General features: G+C 39.4%; 2 protein-coding genes across 2 annotated transcripts in view; both read right to left on the reverse strand.

Moving 5' to 3' along the window:
• gas2l1 (growth arrest-specific 2 like 1) overlaps nt 1-4893 on the reverse strand; it is a 31066-nt gene extending 26173 nt beyond the window's left edge. The window contains exon 1 of the mRNA XM_084728896.1: nt 3521-4893. Coding sequence (XP_084585022.1) covers nt 3521-4225 — 705 coding nt within the window. The 5' untranslated portion in view covers nt 4226-4893. The remainder of the gene's footprint in view (nt 1-3520) is intronic.
• A 5365-nt stretch (nt 4894-10258) lies between these two features.
• On the reverse strand, nt 10259-18604 carry ewsr1b (EWS RNA-binding protein 1b). The gene is made up of 14 exons (XM_084729149.1): nt 18596-18604; nt 18462-18491; nt 17545-17689; nt 16858-17053; nt 16508-16767; nt 16228-16381; nt 12858-12895; nt 12262-12291; nt 12023-12138; nt 11808-11937; nt 11576-11686; nt 11210-11336; nt 10749-11108; nt 10259-10631 (listed from the first exon to the last, which is right to left on the reverse strand). The coding sequence occupies exons 1-14, from the start codon at nt 18602-18604 to the stop codon at nt 10595-10597; spliced, it is 1743 nt and encodes a 580-aa protein (XP_084585275.1). The 3' UTR covers nt 10259-10594.
• Nucleotides 18605-20307: the final 1703 nt, after the last annotated feature.

A 20307-nucleotide genomic window follows, 5' to 3' on the forward strand; every position in this document is an offset into this window, starting at 1 on the left:
CATAAATCCCTGTAAATCTTACACACTGGACCTTTAAAGGGACTTGTACTTAAAATGATCCTACTGTTTGTATGCAGGCTACTACGCTCATTAGAATAATGACTGTAATCCTATTATCACTACACTTGTATTGTCTTGTTGAACTCAACAAGAAGATTAGTTTCATCATCCACCTACCACACAACGTACAGAAGGATAAACAGCTGTCAAACGTACAAATCTTATTGAGATGTAGATGAAACAAAAAAAAAGTGCACCAGAATATAAAGTTGATCTTGATATGTGGTTCAGAATAAGAAACAAATAGAATCCTGTATACTCTATACTAGAATACAGGTATAAAATAGTTGTGGTCATGCATACACTGCACTGCTCATATGTTCTGTTTAAGATTTCACTGGATAAGGGCATTTAGGTGGCACATATATGTAATGACAACAACCTGGCTTCACGTATGTTTGTAGGTAGATGTTTTTCCCCAACATCTGCTAAATCACATTCATGATATCAAGATATACAAGGTAATTTGTGTACAAGGGAGTCCCTTCTTGCTATACATAGACATATACACAGAGAAGGCTGCAACTAATGATTATTTTCATTATCAATTAATCTGTCAATCATTTTCTGGATTAATCAATTAGTTGTTTGGCCCATAAAATGTCGGAAAATTGTTAAAAATTGTTGATCACCATTTTCCAAAGCCAAAGATGATGTCCTCAAATATTTTGTCCATAATTCAAAGATAATTAGGTTTCTGTCCTAGATGACCAAAGAAACCAGACAGTATTCATGTTGGAGAAGCTGACATCAGAGAATTTGGATTTTTTTTTCTTGAGAAATTACCTTAAATTATTAATTGGTTATCAAAATAGTTGGTGATTAATTTAATAGTTGACAACTAATTGAATATTGTTTGCAGCTCTTTATACAGATAAATAAATTTAGAATCGAAATACAGGTTTGTAAGGAAAATATGAAAAGTAAATGGAAGTTTTGCAACATTTCAGTTTGCTGCACCTGGGACAGCTGTGCATGTCTCTGTGAGAGTTAATGGCCTGGTAATTAAGTGATGACATTTCATCAATAATGTTATTGATTATGAATAGGGAGGCAGCTCATGAATTATGTTGATAATTTATGTATTAAAAGACAAAGCAGCTTCAAAATTCAGTTATCATGAATAGTAGCTCAATGCTGAGAAAAACTGCTAAATAAAAATGAAAACAATAATGATTAAAAAAAAAAAAAGGCAAACCAAAGACCATCCATCTTGGATGAAGCAGGACAGCTGCCTCTGCCTGCCTGACTGACGTTAACAAACACAGTCTGGTGTCACAGCTGTGAACCAATGAACCTAAGCCCTTTAACTTTCTTCCTCTCCCTCCCTGTCAGACGCTCATGGCTACAAGCAATGAGGTTTCCAGTAATAAGGAGACACTAATCTCTTGTAAGGTCACTACATCAGACAGAAATCCAAATAAAAGTACTCACACAAGCCTCCTGCAGGATAAACTTGTGACTAGTGTCGTGGAGGACAGAGAAGCCTGATACCCTGCAGCAACTGCAACTGATCGAGTAGATATTGATAAAACTATTTTTTTTAAAATGTGGATTTCATTGTGATTGTTTCCTGGAAAAAAAAATACAACAGTCCAGGAAATAAAGAGGTTATTCAGTGGAAACATGGACACAAACAGCTGAAGTCATTAGCGAGGTTGTACAACTTAGGAACCACTGTAAAGCACCTTTGATGCATGCTACTGTACTATTTTCATATTGCGGCCTCTCATCTTGGTACCACAGCGGTTTCTGGTTTGAGGAGCTTCATATTGCTGATGTGTGCCGTTCTGTGCAACTTACATGCAAGCAGCTTTCACAGCCTGACAGAGATGGTGGAGGATGACTGGGAATGCCACTTCCCAAATCAGTCAAAACTAGTCAAATGTCTGTCGGTCACTGTCCGACGACGAATGTGTCAGTGCGGATGACAGAAATGGAAAAGACAGGCATGCTGCTCTGCATCTTGCCTGTGACATTTTTTTTCCCGAAATGTTGTCTGCTTGTATAATCCTCAGTCATATGAGTGAGAGTGTAGGAACTCAGACAGTCTATACGAACAGCGCACATCCTCCTCCACACGCTCTCCTATTCCTGTCTGTGGAGGTCACACTAGACCCACTCTGCTCTGCTGCCTGGGCAGCATGAAGGTGACAGTGTCCACTGTCTCCCTTCCTCCAACCTCTCTCTACTGTCCTTCACATCTTTGGTGCCAAAGACAGACATTGTTCCTTTCATCAACATGAAAACACTGACTGCTCCCCCACTCACAACCCAAGCACGTGTTCCACAAGCCTGTCAGCCTGCTCATTAGCTTTGGCCCGACAAGATCTTTGCCTCTCTCATGTGCAGCAGGCAGCGCCAAAGGTCAACCAGTTCAACAGGACAAGTGTCAAGAGTTGATGGTTTGAATTCCACAGCACAGGAAATCTATTAGAACAAAACTGCTAAAAGGGACATTTTTATTTGGAAAATGAATGGTAGGTGATAAATAATCTCCCTCACCTGCATGATGTTATATTGAAGCTAAATAAAAGAGGCTGAAGATGACAGAAGAAAACATTCTCTAGGAGCTGTACAAAGGCACCCAGTTTCGCTTGAGTTCTTTAAGATGCTTGACCTCTCATTTGAAACGTTCCTTCAGTTGAAACTGACTGCTGGAGAGTTCCAGGCATTTGAACTCTCGTGGGGTCGTTAACGCCTTCAGGGTTGTCAACGACAGTAAGTCAGAACTAAAAAAGCCTTTCAGATGAAACGTCTTCAAGCACATCAAGCGAAACTAGTTGGCTTCATACAGCCTCCTAGAGAATACTATGACCCGGACGACTTCACAGACAGACAAAAATATTTCAATCTCTGGCCATCTCTTGTAGAGACCGAGCCAACATTTAACAAGAACGCAGGAGAAATGTCACTGATGTGACCTGTGACTTTTCAGAGGTCCCCTGTGGAAGAAAGCAGGAATTTAGGTGTCAAACACGCATCAACCCTCTAGTTGAGCAGGAATTTACCAGCAGTCATGCACAGATGCATGCATAGACACACCCACTCCATAGGGAATCTATAAAGCGCCTGCTCTCCTCATAACACTGGCATGATATTTTCAGAGAGGGTGCTTCACTTTTGACACATTTCTGTGTTTTACTGTGGGAGATTGGTCTTCTATCAGCTGCTTCAGCACAAAACACACCTGATGATATTTATGTCTAGGTCAGGGGGTGGGAAGCTTGAGGGGAAACTGTATTTCTATTGTATTTCACACATATGTTATGAGTAGTGATGACTAAATTGTGTACAGATTGAGCTGTTAGATCATTACCAATAGTATATGACGACTTGCATGAATCATAATGAAACTATGACACACTTTGGGTTTCCACAGAGTCAGATAGGGTTATTCCGAGTGGTTAAATCAGGACACTAATATACAGCGGCTTGTGTGTTTATCTGTTCAACTCACCAACTCATCCAAATTTCGCATGTCACATAAAACTCTCTTCTGCTGCCAGATGAAGGGCTCTGGATCAGGCTCATCCTCATCATCCTCCGCACTCTTATTACTCTCCTTCCGACTGAAGCACCTGCTGGGCGGGCTCTGCTCAGCCGGCTCCCCGTCATCGATCCGCAGGCTCTCCTGGTCCCGGATCTCCTCTTCGATCTCCTCCTCCAGCTGGATCAACATGGGGGCCAACATGCCAAACTTGGACCCGCGTCGCGCCACCTCGAGGAGGCACAGAACAAAATTCTTCTCGTTGCATCTCTCCACCAGGTCGTTGGTCTCGAACATGAGGACGTCCTTGATCCAAAGCTCCTGCCTGCACCAGCTGATGAAATTGGACACGTTATCCCGTGCCAAGAACGAGCCTGGTACGACGTTGCGTGACTGGAAGACAACATCCTTGGATGGCACCTTCATGGACTGTGCAGCCTCCGGGTATTCCAGCTGGAAGTCCTGCGCGGCGCGGTTCACGTTGTTGGCGTGCCGACACAGAGCACAGCCCGTCTCCAGCCCGTCCATGAAGGTGTCCGCGGTGATATCGAGATCGTAGAGGGTGTTCAGCCATTCAGCCAGATCCTCCTTCATGGCATACAGGTACTCTTCACTGGATTTAAAGGGCCGGATACTCTTGGAGGCGGCGGACTGGATGTTGCTCTGATCAGCCATATTGTCGGTTTCTGTATCAATTAAGTCTACTTGATAATTCCCGATTGTCTCATTGCACAACTGCGCTCCAAAGCCTCATCCGCGTAATATAACCAAATAACCGTGTGGACGCACCCATGCCGATTTGCATGCGTGGTTTCTTATCGGGGCTCCTTGAGACCAGGCTTTGTGTTGTCAGAGGCATATCGGGATGCGGAGTGGCCGTGGCGCATGGATGCGTTTTCCGGATGTCTCTGCGAAGCCCGTTTCCTTTAAAGAGCGCATCGCCGGGTCCCGGAGCGAGAAGTGGAGGGGAGCAGTCCGGGACGCCGACGCACACCCATACGACGAGCGGTTATTAATCCACCCGGCGGCCGGTGGATCCTCTAAGCCACAAAAATCCACGTGTCACCATCACGTCTGTGTGCGAGCTCAGCTCCGCATCGATGAAATCACGACCACTGAGCAGCACCGAGTCCGCAGCTCGTCCTCCTGCAGAAAGGCCCGCCTCTCTGAATATGTTGACCTGCTGTAGCTTAGAGCAGCGCAGCGACTCGGTGGCACATCCCATTATGAAGGATCAACGCCCGGCTGCAGAGGGGGAAAACTTAACCCCATGTTCACCAAGTCAGCACACACTCTTTACAGCCAGTGGTGGAGAAAGTAACACGACATTTTACTTTAGTAAAAGTAGTAATATCATGATTTAAAACCACCACATTACAAGGAAAAGACCTGTATTCCAAATCTTGCTTTAAAAGTATTAAAGTATAATCAGGTAAAAGGGGTACAACTTCAAAATAATACTGCCCTTATGACTGATTAATAAATGGTTTATAAGTAGGTTATTAATTAGACAATCATTAATAAGATGTTACAACACAGATAAAATGGTTACAGTGACCTGTTGCTTACCAAATAATGAGCCCACATTCATCTGTGTCGTTAATCTCAATGCTGTTACTTCAGTTACTTTGTCTTCAGCAGCATTTATGCCCGTCAGCTTCATCAGATATTTGTTAATAAGTTACAAGAACTTAACCACCAACAGCAACAACATATCTTAACAGTCAAAAAGTGTCGCTTTGCATATCAAATTCACTTATCAGATTACCAACTGGTTGATGTCTTGTTCAGGACAGAATTGCAGGTGTGGCATGGTTGGTAATCTTCCTTTATTGTACTGAAAACCCAATCTTACTTTACAATAAGGCTCCCTTTTGCCAATTATAAATAGTACTAAGTCAATAAATGGTCATATATTATACAACAAGGCTCCCTTTGAAAGTTATAAATGTTAGTAATTTGCTAGTGAGATTAATCATTAGCAGTACGTGACACATGCCAAATAGTGAGACCACATAAATGTATGAAAAATCAGTTATAACCTGTTTATTCATTATCGAATAGGTTCAATAATAATGATACGGAGCTCATTTTGGCTGCATACTGAGTACTTTTACTGCACCACTTTACAATAAGACTATCCTCACAAATGATTTATAAATGTTTTTAATTAGGTTACTAAATAGGTTGTAAGCACTTTATAAATCACTTTGTAAATATATTGATGCACTAACATGTAAGATGTATTTTAATGTCATACCTCACTGCAATTCACACTTTTGAGTGGTTTAACTTACTGCATAACAATGAATTGTATTTCATTGACTTGATTAGAAACTGCTTCACCCATTTATACAGGCTCTTATTCTGAAAGTATGTACAGAAACCATTACTTTACTGTATAACAATGCATTGCATTTTGTAGACTCGATCATTTTTTAAATCTAAATTTTAGTAACTAACTTTGTTAACTAGTAACAAAAGTTAGAAAGTAATTGTAGTGAAGTAAAAACTACAATATTTCATTCAAGTGTAGTACAAGTACCTCAAAAATGTACTTAAAACAGTTCTAGAGTTAATATAATTTGTTACTCTCTGCCTCAGTCTGTCTTATGTAGCCTAGTGTCTTATGTAGCCTAGTGCTACATATAACATCTATAACAATGAATCATACTTTATTTGTTCATTTTGTGTTAGTATGAAAATTCTGAATCTGCAACGTAGCTATTAATTACAGTTGCAAATTACACATAACAAAATGGACAGTGCAGTATTTCTCTCAGTACAAATACTTCAAAGTTGTATTTATGAGTGTAGTACTTGCTGCAAATGCCAAGCATATAGATGTGTAGCTCATTTTCTTAAGATTTTTTCTTAAGGCTGTTTTGTCCACACTGTGAGAAAATGAGGCATCTTTTTTATGATTTTTCCTTTGGGTGAAGACATACAGTCTCTCAATAATGAAGTCTTTATGTGGTTTCTTTACCAAATAGCCACAAGTGATAAAGCTTGCATCTCAGCATCATGAGACAGAAATTCTGCTTAATGAAAAAAAAAAAAAATCCCTTCCAACTGTATGATCTTATCAATGACTAAAAGATGTGCGTTAGTTAAGCTTTTACAGCCTTGTCTAAACCTCTTTGTAAGTTTTGCATTGGACGTGATTATTCATTTGTAGGAGGAGCTGCAAATATCAAAGAAGTCACACCTGGGAGGACAGAGTCTGTTAGCAGTGAGTCAGCAGGAGGTCGGGGATCATAAAGGGAGATAGTGAGTGATATAAAGTCAGTGGACAGTGTTATCTAGTCTAGTCAAGCAGGCTGTAAACACAAGTCAAGACAAAGTAACCAGATCAAGAGCACATGATCCACTGTGTGTGAGTATGATAGAAAAATGTGCATCTGTCACATCTGCTTAAGATAACAGGGCTGCTGTTAGTGCAGCACACAAGAGGACAATATTTTTGGTGGCCCTTAGAGAGCAAGTTATAGGCATAATATGCAATATTTTCCTAAAAAACTGTATAGATACATATAAACATAATCCTTTTTCAATCATCACTTATGACCCACTAGAAGTCTGTGGTGGCCCACTGCCTTTATTTCCTTATGTTCTCATTATTTTGCTGTGTTTTGGACACTTAATCAACCCAAAACATCAGTGTTTCACATCCTGGAAATGAGACTTAATAATCAACTAACTTTCAGCTCAGACAAATCCTACTGATTCTACCTTTTTAACTTTGGTATTATATTAATTCAGAGAAATGTGTCAGATTTCTCTCCTTCTTCTATAATATATCATACACCAGAATCAGAATCACAAGACACACTGTACTTTATACAGAAGGTTTGAAAATTGGGTCAAACTTTGGTGCAAGAAACCTGATTTGCAGGTTTAAATGTTGTGTTAAATTTTTTTGAAAAACAACAAGGAGACTTGCCTGGGGCTTAGACGCCATCTGTGATCACTGTAAACAAAAGCGTAGCCTTAACACCAAAATTTGAAGCACATGATTAGAAACTGCTATGAATCTGGAGGGGCTGTTTAATACAAACTCAACTACATTTTTTTAATGTCTTCTGTTTTTTTGGATCTTTTATTTAAGTAAAAGTACTGATACCACAGTGTAAATATACCCCCTCACAAGTAAAATGAAAAATCTTAGTTAAGTACAAAAATATCATTAAAATATACTCATCATTACGCAGAATGACCCATTTCATAATCACATGTATTCTATTACTGGATTGTAATTAGTGAAGCTTTAATATAGTAATCTCTTTCATGCTGCAGCTAATAAAGTTGGAACTAATTTCAGCTATTTTATATACTGCTGAGTACATAAAAGGTCCAGTGTGTTAGATTTAGAGAAGAATATATGGGCATGATATGAAAGAAAGATAGTATTCATAAGTCTGTTTTCATGAGTCTGTTAGCACCTGAAGATGAAAGAATTATTGTGTTTTCGTTACCCTAGAATGAGTCGTTTGGATCTACAGAGTGTGCGGGTCCTCTTCCACGCCGTGTTGAACCGCCAAGTTTCTACAGTTGCCCCAGAACAGACAAACCAACCAACACTGGCTCTTTTGGGGCCATCATAGTTTCTCCTACACGCTTGGAAGGAGAAGGTGAAGTGAGCTGTATCTGCAAAAACCTCAAACACGAGATGATAGTAATCCTATACACTGGTCCTTTAATCAATCATAACACATCATGTTTTATAAGTTCATTCATATTTTGTATTAATAATCAGAACTTCTTATATGTCACATCTACTATTTACAGGGGCTCTTATTTATATTCTGTAAGTTTAACTCTTCAATGCATGCATGTAAATATTCCTGGAAATTGTGTGTTCAAAAACTGCTACCTTTAAAAGTCTTTTCCACCATCTCATTTTCCCCCTTTAACAACCTTTTTAAAAATTACGCGCTCTCCTCTACTGGAGCAGCTCATGTGCTCCCCTAAAGTGTGATTGTTTGAATCTTAGCTAAGCCCACGGCCAAGAAAGGAGGGCTTGTTTTCATTTAAAAAGAGGGATGTGCCTGTTTGAGAGAGAGAAAGAAAGGAAGGGAGGGGGCGGAAGAGAGATAGAGAGAAAAAGAGAGACAGAGAGGAGGGAGAAGGTGGGGGTTGATGAGATCATTTTCTGGGCCTGGATGAATCAGCTTTTCTGTCGGTAAAAAGGGGGACGGAGGGCGAGAGGGAGAGAATTCAGCACTGTATTAATCCACATGAACAACTGCACGCAGTAAATGAGGAGCACTTTAAGACGTCAGCTGTGAGAGGGTTTCCCTGAGGGATAACTTACATGTAGAGGGCCTCAAGTTGAAAACTGTAAACTTGATTACCGTATCTGCTTCAGTAACATGATTGTGAGGTCAGATCACTTCTAACATACAAAAGCTGTGAACTGTTTGAGTGAAGATAGAAACAGCACATAAGGAGATGTTAAAGATTTTGTGCTCTACTCTAAAACACTTTGAGATCTTAGACGTGGGTGCTCTGAAAGAAAGCCAGCTGCAGTTTTCAGACATGCACAGAAATTTACAGATGTTTAAGCACTCATCTTGCAAGGACTATGATTGGTAACGTAACAACACGATATCAAATTCAATAAACTTTACATCATAAAGAGATATGCAGATGTGTTTAACAGCTGTATTTTTGCCACTGTAATGTGGAGGCTGAACTGCTTATCTGAAGCAACTTGTGGAAAAACTGTAACTGCTAAATAGAAAACAGTGCAAAAGATGTAACACCGTCTCATCAAATGATTTTGACAGATTCCTACATGCAGGATTATCCAGTGTTAACCCAATCAGTATATGAAAAAGAAACATCAAAGAGGTGTAGAATGGCCCCAACAGCCATATGTTGGCCAGATGTTAAATAAAATGTGCCAAGGATTGACATCTGTGATTAATAACAGCACTTAATTTAATAAAACTTGATTGCCTTATAGGGAACAATGCTCAATGATTTCACTTAAAATGGGGAATTCTGAAGACAAAAATGTTCACGGTATTTGTAACATCTAAACAAGACAGGTACTTTTCTCCGGTTCAGACTTGAAGCTTATTGCCTATTTTGTCTGTGATTCTGACAGCTGACTTGTATTGCTGTGAATGGAAACAGTACGTCATGGAAGGCAGAGCATAACTTACTACGTTTTGAGACCAACTTTCATTTGAGTGGTTTAATCAAATTAAGTCACTCATAAGAAGTCTTGCAGTCCTGCATCCTTCATGCTTCTGTGTGATAAAACAGTGTGTCACTGATACAAGAAACCAAACGCTGCCAGTTTCAGGCCAACCTGCGCCACCTATCGGCAAGAAAAATAAGAGCAGCAGTTCATACCTGCAGATGTGCTCCATCTAAGGCCAAGAAAATAAGCTTAAAAAGAGCTTGACTCTAAGTCTAAAAATTATAGCTTGTCTGTGCACTTTTATTCTTTTATTTAGAAACTGATTTCTCCTACACTGCTTCCAGATGACACTTAACACTTAAAAACTATCAGATCAGAGGAATATGGCTTTAGCAGAGCTAAAACATTATCTGTGGCAGAACAACTATCCAGCTGACCAAGTCACGTGACCAGGAGATGACCGCTTTCCGTACACTACAGTATGAAGTACTGAGAGACTGCATTAACATATCAGTGTTTAACTTCATGTAAAATTGCAAAGCCACAACTCACACACATCAAATCAGTAAAATTTTATTTCCCAAATTTGTCATCATACAAGTGTCAGTTATGGGAAAGGGGAAGCAATTACTTTAACAAATGCAAAACGCTTTACAATACAAAGTCAAACCTAATCTGCATATCTTAAAAAAAGCAACAACAAAAATAATTTGCACAATACAGGATGTAGCATAGACACGGGTAAACTAAAAAATAAAAAAATGGAAACAGGAGTTGAATTAAACTGCACAAGATGTTCAAAGCAGTTTTTATAACCACTGAAATATGGAATCATAAATTAAAATTCTCATTTTAAAAATGAAATTCCACAAGAGGAACGGTCAAGAAGTTCTTCAGTAGGGTCGATCTCTGCGCTCCTGGCGATGGTCCCTAAAAGAAGAACAAGAGAACATTCACTTACTTTTTTCAATGGCTTAAACATTTTTTTTTTTAACAATAGTCATGAAATTATTATATGAAAAGGGCAATAAAACATCTTAATACTACCTCATATCCATCTTGCCACCTGGTGGGCCCATTCCTCTTCCACCTCTGCCACCCATTCTGTCCATGGGTGGTCCTCCACGCCCAGCCCCTCGGAAACCTCCCCTGTCCATTCCACCACGCCCTCTGAATCCGCCACGGTCGCCTCCCCAGCCTCCACGGAAACCTCCAGGGCCACCAGGGCCTCCAGCTCCTGCCGGTCCACCACGGTCCATACCTCTGCCTCCACGCATTCCCATTCCACCTCTGCCACCTCTGTCACCGCCAGGGGGGAAAGGAGGGCCACCGCCTAATCCTTCTGGTTTGGGGGCTTTGCACTGGTTGCACTCCATCCTCCAGGCAAAGTTCTGGTTGCCACAGCCCCTGAGAGCACAGACGATTAAACAAATTAAAAATTAATCTATGATACAAAAACAAAACAAAAAAAAAGTCAAGATGATACTGCAGTAGGAAATAATACATACGGGTTAGGACACTCCCAGTCTCCAGCTCTCTGCTGCATGTTTCCTCCTGTGGGTCCACCTCTGCCCATACCACGTGGACCACCTCGTGGGCCGAAGCCACCACGGTCTCCTCCACGGCCAATCATACCTGATAAGACAAGGACATTACAGCACTTTTAAATCATGACTGTATTTTCACTATTATTTTTATATTTCCAGCCATCTCCAGACATTAGACTACAGTTCACTACCAATTTTCCACTGCAGGGCAGCTTGAATGTGCTGCAGGGTTTAAATATTTTTCTAGTTTGTGATGTGAAACAGGAGAACAGCAGCACGAGTATGTCCTTAAACAGTTTAACACCAATTCATAATGAGGATATTTACCTCCGCGGCCCATCATGTTATCTCGCATGGGCATGCCACCTCTCATTCCACCCATCATGGGCTTACGACGTGCCATGGATACCTTAAGCCTTCGGCCTTGGAACTCCTTGCCTAAAATTAACAAAGAAAGATAAAAATGTAACCATTTAAGTTGTATTAGTTGGGCGAATTAACACGTGCTTTTAGATTTATGTACTTTCTCAAACCCTATTGATCAGTCAATAAAACATACCATCAAAATACTCCACAGCTGCTTTGGCGCACACTGGCTCCTCGTATGACAGGGTGGCATCACCCTTTGGCTTTCCTGTGTCCTTATCTGTGTAGATGTTGATGGCAGGCTGGCCAAGCCTGCGGTTCATCTAGACACATAAGGAGAATGAATTTTGTTGAGTATCTACATTAGTTTTGCTTACACCAACATCTGAAGTAAATGGCTATTCTTACCCTGATTATGCCAACATGCTTAAAGAATTCAGCCATCTCCTCCAGGTTAGCCTTCTCAGTCAACCCTGTGATATAAATCGTGCTGTTCTCAGAGTCATCCTGCTCTTCAGGGCGTCCTAAAAAACAGATTGATAAAAACTGTAAACAACTAGTAAAAAGTTTTTTCACATAGCACTTCAAGAAAAGTATTCAGTGTACCAAAGTCAATGGAATACAGAGTCTAGTGTGACTCTACTTACCCATATCACGCTCGTCGCCACCCATTGGTCCTGTAGTCCATCAGTCCAGGGGGAGAGAAACAGATTGAGAAAAGTCAGTTTATGCAACTCAAGTTCAGTGTACAACACCTGAGGAGCACTACAAAAGATAATCCAGACACTCCCTTATAAACACTGTCGGCCATATGGGGAAGTTGAAAATGGCACCTTATGGTACACCGCAATTCCCACAAGTGATATTTTGAATTGAAAATAGAACACCTCAGACCCTTTGGCAAGTAATTGTGCAAAAGCCTCTAAGACCAGTATGAAATCCTCAAAAAAATTGACCCAGGAATTCAAGAGATTTGTTAAAGCAATATCAGACAGTTGTGTGGAAATTTGCCATTAACCTTTGAAATACTCATCGTCAAACCATAAACAGAGACTGAATTATACCAAGTACCCCAGAAAAATGGTCTCAGGCATTGAAAAATATTCCCCAATATTTTCAGATGCGTTCATGTAAATTTTGTTTTTTCATACACCAATGTAAGACACATCAATACTCGAGGCATATTTGGTCAAAAAGTTTAAGGCTTTGAAAGGACTAACCAGTGTAATACTCGTTAACTTACCACCAGGCTTACTGAAGCCACCTCTGTCTCCAGCGCTGCTATGGGGGAATAAATGGAGATATGAAGGCGATTTCCCTTTTACAGCCACTTCCATGGCTCGAGCAAAGTGGCTTGATTGAGGGAGTAATCAAAACATTCCAACTAACCGAACAACAACTAAATCTCCCCAAATTATATATACACAATCTAATCCAGGGGATAAGAGTATTAGCTATGTACTTTTCTTTAGCTAGCCGAGTACAACTTTAGTGACAGTTTGTAGTGGTTACATTTGAGCAAAAATATTTATGACTAACATATTTTCACTGCCTTTGAAAATGTGACAAAACCCAAACATTTGTACACAGGTAGAAAGATTTCAGATGCATTGATGGCCTACACAGTTTTTTTTGTTAACCCAGAAATAACCCAATACCCCCGATAACAACAGTTCTAACAAAAGTTACAGGTGAATCAGATGTGTACAAGTGTAAAAACAGACAATGCATCTGAAATTTCACAAAATGAGCAGGTGATCACATTCACCAGGTAATTAAAATAAAAAATACAATTATACATTGTTCAAGACAAATCAACACCAAAAATAAAATTTTACAGTGTTTACCAGGGTTACGTTAACTTAAAAACAGAGACTTGGTCAATTAATATACCCATCATGCTTATAAAAACACCATCCTCAGTTCTTGAAAAAAGGCAGACCCCGAATCTTTGTTTAAGCTCCCTCCTGCTGCTTAAGCTGGCGGCTCTGTACTGAGTACAGATACTTTTTAGAGAAAAGATGGTTTTAAATGGCTCTCACTGTTACCTGTACGGTATAAATGTGACAAAGCATGTTAAAAAATGGTCAAAAGAATGTGATCAAACATTTGTATTCCAAACCACAAAAACAATTTTAAACATTTCAAAATGACAATGTGCAACCCCTCCCCCCACCTCCCCCAAGAACAGACAAATATACCTGTGCAAAGCTAAAATTACCCTAGAATGAAAATGTAACTATAAAAATGTGTTACATTTAGATTTATATATACTTATATATGTTATTTTCCTAATTATGTAATTTGTTTTTGTGCATTCTTATTTTTACTGCTTTGACAAGACTATAGTGTTTCTTGATTAGTCCTATTGTATAAAATTGCATTTGTTTCACCAAAAAAAGTCATGCAGGAGCCTAATATCTTAAAAAGGTTTAAATGTGAACCAGAAAATATGAAACTGTCTAAAAAAAACACAACAAAAAAATTTAAAAACAGATACCTTTTAAAAAAAGACCACCTGAAAATAACAGCTGATGATTCCTGTGTGCCATTTCTGACCCAAAACTGATCATTCAAGATTTGGGGAAAAAGTGCTTCCCAAAAACCAAATCCTAAAAAATGGAAACCTTTCAGGTCATCAAGATTTATAGAGGAGTGCCTGTGTAGCATTCAAGAAACCAAATATGCTGAGTTAGGCTTTTCATGTTTGCAGATTTTAGTTTTAGAGCAGTGATAACCAATCTAAACCAAGTGGATGTACAGTAAAACCTCCGTTCACCTTAATACCCTTAGCCTTTCACTGGGTAACCTTTTCAATCTTTCTCAGGGCAGCTGAATGTTAAGTTCATCTGATTTGAGGTTGGGTCAACCCACTTCCAGCTACAGAGTATCATAGACAATGCAAACTAACCAGGAGCAAACTGCTCAAATACCCAATCTGCATCAAGAGCAAATTTGGCTGCCATTTAAATGACAGTACAAGCGTAAATGTGTCATGGATCAGCTCAACTGAGTTCCAATTCCACATAAGACATGCAATTAAAAAAAAAACAAAAAACTACAGTACAGCTGAATGCCAGTGTTTATAGCCAAGCTGAAAATTGGCTTGATCACACTACATCAAAATCTGAATGTACCTGCACCAAGACATTCCCTAGACCTGAAAATACTGCTACAGTGAACAAATATAGCATGTCTGTGTACACAGTCTTTAAAAAAAAAAAAAAAAAGTTTTCCCATGTCTTGTAACATCACTGGAGCTGTTTCACCTCCATTGACCAGGAGGTGTGACACCAGAAAATACATGGCTGACAAATAAAAGCAGCGGTTGTGTTTGAAAATAAAGAGTGACTTGTAAAAAAAAATTTGCTCTCAATGTTTTGATTGTTGCTGTTGTGACCTTAATGTACGTTCACAGTTTTCACTGATGAATTTTAAACTTTGGTGGACATTCAAACGTTGACCACAAATACCCATTTAAGAGATTCAAGAGCTTTTAGTAAAAGTGAGAAAGTCTCATCCTCTTTTAGGACAAATGTTTGGGCTAGAAGCAGAAAGTTGATAGAGACACTTGAGAAAATATTTCCTTATTTTCTTTGTCTCTCTGTAGTTGATGCAAATTATTACTGAGGTCTTGCAATACCATCAACATATCTGAATGTCTGTGGCACCATTTCCCCATTTTGATACAACTTCTACAAGCCAATCAAATATGGACACATGCTTTAAACCAACCAAACTGAAAAAGTGAATGTATTAATTATAAAGGGGAAAAACCTTAACAAGAGGAATATATTAACCCCAATACTGAACATGTGTAAGTTAACATGTATCTTTGAAATGCAAGGCATGAAGCCAGTCTATTTATAAATTACTTAAAATATTAATCTTATGTTTTGAGGTCTTACAGGACACACTACATTTTAGTTAAGGATACAGCATGACAATGATAAAAAAAGTGTATGATTTATGTCACATCTAATGGTATTTTTCTTGTAGCAACTGTAAGTGTGACACCCTACTGGAAAAGATGCATCGAAGTGATGAAACTGATTTAAATGGGTGCTGCTGAGATAGTGAGGCAGTGTTTGAACCTTCCTTAGGGAAACCCATTACTGTGGTTTTGAAAAAAATGTAGATACGATATTCTGGCTGTGTGTCTATCACACTCCCTGACCAATCCTGAAATATGCAAAGTCTCTGTTTAACTTTGATATTGGTTCATAATCAAATGACGTTCTAGGGTATAAACTGTTCAACCTAAATATTTATGCACAGGACTCCAATAAACTTGGATTACAAAAAGGGACATACCTTTTCTTACCTTTGGCCAAATGAGAGGCAGGGCTGAGAGAAAATGGATGAGAATAGCAGCAAATACTGCCAATGTTAGTATGAACACCTTCCTTAGGCATGATCAGAGATCCATCTGAATCATGGCCTTCCAGAGAAGGTTCTCTACCAGACAATAAAGTTGCATAAATTGATAGTATATTTCTTTTGATTATTTCAGCTATTTCCAATGGGAACTTCAGTTTCAGCCCTGCCCCAAGTGGCCACAGCACCTGTAAAGTCAAAATATATGAGGTTACATGCTAAGGAAAGACACTTACCCCATGCCACGGCCCATGCCTCCACGCCCGCGGTGCATCATTCCACCTCGATCAAAGCCGTCCCTGCCAGGGCCCCTGCTCTCCCCTCCGTACCTTGAAGAATCAGAACCAGAGTATCCAGAACCTCCACCCTGGCCATCCTGTCTGTAATTATCTACAAAAGAGGAGCACAAATGTATCAGAGCATACCATCAAAGTACGCTTGCAGTGATACAAAGATGAACCACATCAATGTAGATTGAAAAATAGCAAATAGGCTTCAGTGAAAAGCAAAGCTTACTGTAATGGTTGGACTGACTGTAACTCGGTGGTCCACCTTGCTGGTTGTACTGGTTGGATGGAGGCTGCCCATAAGAACCAGCAGCCTGAGGAGGGTAAGCAGGAGGAGCCTGTTGCTGCTGCGGGGTCTGCTGCTGATAGCCTTGCTGCTGGCCATAGCTTGCTTGCTGAGCCTGGTAGCCAGGCTGCTGCTGGCCATATGCTGCTGGCTGGGAGTAGTTATTCTGGTTGTAACTAGCTGGCTGGCTGTTGGCATTGTAACTGCAAGACAGAGATGAGCATTAAGTAAAAACGTAAATATGTTCTGGTGCTTTGGGCTTGTTGTTCGGTTCCTAGTCAAGGGGTACATACCTCTGTGGTGCTGTGGGAGCAGCCTGTTGGCCATATCCAGGGTAGGCAGACTGGGCAGTATACCCTGGCTGAGAGCCGTAGGACTGGGAGGCAGCTGGAGCAGCAGCAGCAGGAGTGCTGTCATAACCACTGGCTCCATAACCCTGGGCTGACTGGGAGTAGCTATGAGTGGTAGACTGAGCAGCAGGATAGCCAGCTGCAGAAAACACATCTTAGTATTGGTGAACAGATCAGGTTTGCATATGCAGGCATTATTACCTCCATGCAATGTACAATTAACTAACATGTTGCAATACACACATTTCAAAAGTGATCTGGGCACTCAACCTTAAATAATCTGTGTCAAATTTCAAAAGCCCAATGAACATGACATCATGTGACTCATGTTCAATTACTTCCAATGTTTCTACTGTATAAACTTGATTATATGGGTTAATAAATCAAATGTGAACCACAAATCTGGGTGTGTATGCCCTTGATTCTACAAATTGCATTAATTAATTCCATGAATTTGTGTTGATGAATTTAACGTTCTCTTAATATTTGAAGTGTTGATAGTGTGACAGTCATACATTATGGTAATTAAAAAACAAAACAAAACACCACTTTATGCCCAACTTCACATTTAGTTCCAAGCAGAATCACATCAAAATTAGTCAAATGTACCATTTTAATTACTGCACTGACCTGATGCTGGCTGGCCATATGAGGACCCATACTGCTGTTGCTGCTGGGGGTAGCCTCCTGCAGCAGGTGTTGTCTGGGTGTAACTGCCATCAGAAGCAGCAGGCTGGGCATATGATCCATAATTCTGTTGCCCATAGCTCTGCTGCTAGAAAACAACCAATCAAAAAAGAACAAATAAACTTAAGCTGCTAGATATACCAAACATCAATCGACTCATTGAAAGACCGAGTCTTGAGTAATTTGCCTTATGCTGAAGACATTGATCATTTTACCCACAACAATGAACGGTCTTAATTTGACCATTGTCACAGGACTTACTCTAGTGAGCAAACACAATGGTTCTCAAATAGGGATCTGTGATACTCTGTCAGGGAGTCTGAAGATTTTTTAGTCAAATTACAACATAATCTATTTTACCGAAGGCTTTATTGTGCAAATGTTTTATTGTTTACATCCAAAATAGTTCATACATTATGTTTTAATGAAACAATCTATAACTATTCATACTAAATACAAATCGCCCTCAGGCCAATCAAGCGTACATCACATGCATGGTGGAACCTGGCTCTTTCTATATGGGTATTCTGTGTTGACATAGTTAAAATATTTTATTACATGTCTTGTATCTTTCTTATACTTTTTTCTTGACTTCCATCACAAAATTTAAAACGGTAAAACATATTTCCAAGATACAGACATGTATATGTCTATTTTAACTTGTTAAGAGTCCATGGCTGAGGGAAAAAACTGGGAACGTCTTGACTACCAGTTATGTTTGGATTACACTGAACAGTATTGAAAACGTATTTTAATCATCTGTGAAGTTCACGTGACAACTATGACGATCTTAAATCCTTAGCCCTGCACAAAGGAATCCACATCAGTTGGGACAGCTAATCTGCTGTGTTAAATCTCACCTGTGCAGACTGTCCATAACTTTGTGAGGGCTGGGCAGCATAAGAGGCATACCTGAAAAAAAGAATCCAAGTTTGAGTCTGAGAATGTCTCCCTTAATCACTTACATATTATACTCTTAACCAATGGAATTTACCTGAATCATGTCTGATATTTAATAATTTCCATATAGGTTAATTAAAGATTCTTACCCTTGTTGAGTGCTGGTCTGATTGTAAGAACTGTAATCTGTTAAAGAAAAGTTGTACGTCAGTGACCCAATTGCTGTGTATTGGAACAAAACAGTCTTTGCGCGCGAGCAGAGCTGCTAATGCTAATATTAGCAGCACGCTACAGAGAACCGTCGTTAGCTCGTCATTCTACTAGTAACACCCAGACCACATTCAGTAAGCCATTCATTAAATAAGACGATGGCCTAAATCCAACTCCAAACTAAAACACGTAAGAATTATCAGAATATGTATTTAAAATGTTTTGGTGAAGTCGGTCGTCTTTCGTCCATTATCAACCTCAGTATGCAGGAGTTAAAAAATCATCCGGTAGAAAATACCACAACGACTCGACGAGCTAAGTTACCATGACTAGGCCTCACGGTTAGCGCAAACGTTAGCTAACGTTAAACCGCATTCGACACGATATACACCAAAGAGACGGATTATGCCGACATATCTTGTTTTAAAATGATCCCACCCACACAATTATTTCGATTAATTAGAACATTTATTTTAAAGCAGCATAAAAGACGACAAATTTCCACTTACCCGGAGCCGACGCCATTTTAGTGTGCCTGTGCGAGACGGTGCAAGACGACTGGACAGCAGTGTTTGCCGGAGAAATGTACTTCTTCGCAGAGAACCACGAAATCTCGCGAGATGTACGCGCCCCGGTTTGAATAGCGAATCCCTGAATAATCACTTTCATGTGTTAACATTAAAAGTCCCAAGATATTAAAACGTTGTTTTGCCAGTTTAAAAGCGGACATCCAACTTATTTTGCTGTACAAGTATAGACATATACTAAAGATGAAATTAAAATGATATTTGTTAAAGTCTTCATCCGGACAACAGATTTTTAAGCCTGGCCAGTACTACCGTACCGTATTATAATGCTGTTTTCTCACACATTTTTCTTTTTAAACAAAATGGTTCAGGCTCTGCAATTTGGATATTGTACGCTCTACCTCGGACGTTTTTGTCTGTGCATTCGTCAAGCGCAGAATTATGTTTTTATTTTAGTTATATATGAAAGGGTACTTTAAATTGGTATGAAACAACCAGAAAAAAAAAAATAAATAAAACAAAACAATTTTACATCATGTCATGACAGTTTGAGACCACCCTAAGAAAGCCTTATATTGTTTTTTATGTAATTTCAGATTACACCAAATAGATAAAAAGGTCTGACTATAAGTTTTTATTAGTTTCTGAGTCTACCTTACCTACCCTACACTGCATGTAATATTTTTTCACTCTAATTCACCGAGCCTCCTCTGAAACTATTTAATCATCTGTGCAAGGTCTAAAGAGGTCAAATTATTTAATATTTCCACAAACAAACAAATAAAGACATTTCCAAAAATACAAATTTGATTTAATTTCATTTTACGGCACCTCAAATGTATCCTCTGTCCATTAACCCATGGGTTGTTTTCAGCACTAGTATTCATATGATTTACTTTTCTCAAGGCTCAAAGGTTTAGAAGTGTGAGTTTGTTTGTCTTTTTTAAATTTTATACAGACTGACAGTGTGATCAATAGGTGGCGGTAATGCTATCTTGCCAGAACACAAAGAAGACGACGACGTGACGTAGCCAAAGAAGAAGAAGAAGAAGCAGAAGAAGAACGAGGA

Source organism: Lutjanus erythropterus, chromosome 10, assembly GCF_056507025.1.
Source record: "Lutjanus erythropterus isolate fLutEry1 chromosome 10, fLutEry1.hap2, whole genome shotgun sequence".
NCBI classification, from domain to species: Eukaryota; Metazoa; Chordata; class Actinopteri; order Lutjaniformes; family Lutjanidae; genus Lutjanus; species Lutjanus erythropterus.

What these genes read in the sequence shown, in the direction of transcription:
- ewsr1b (XM_084729149.1), bottom strand. An exon ending in CAGTCAGTCCAACCATTACA is followed by an intron (nt 16,382 to 16,507) that starts GTAAGCTTTGCT and finishes CCTCTTTTGTAG; the next exon opens with ATAATTACAGACAGGATGGC. An exon ending in GGTGGCAAGATGGATATGAG is followed by an intron (nt 10,632 to 10,748) that starts GTAGTATTAAGA and finishes TTCTTCTTTTAG; the next exon opens with GGACCATCGCCAGGAGCGCA.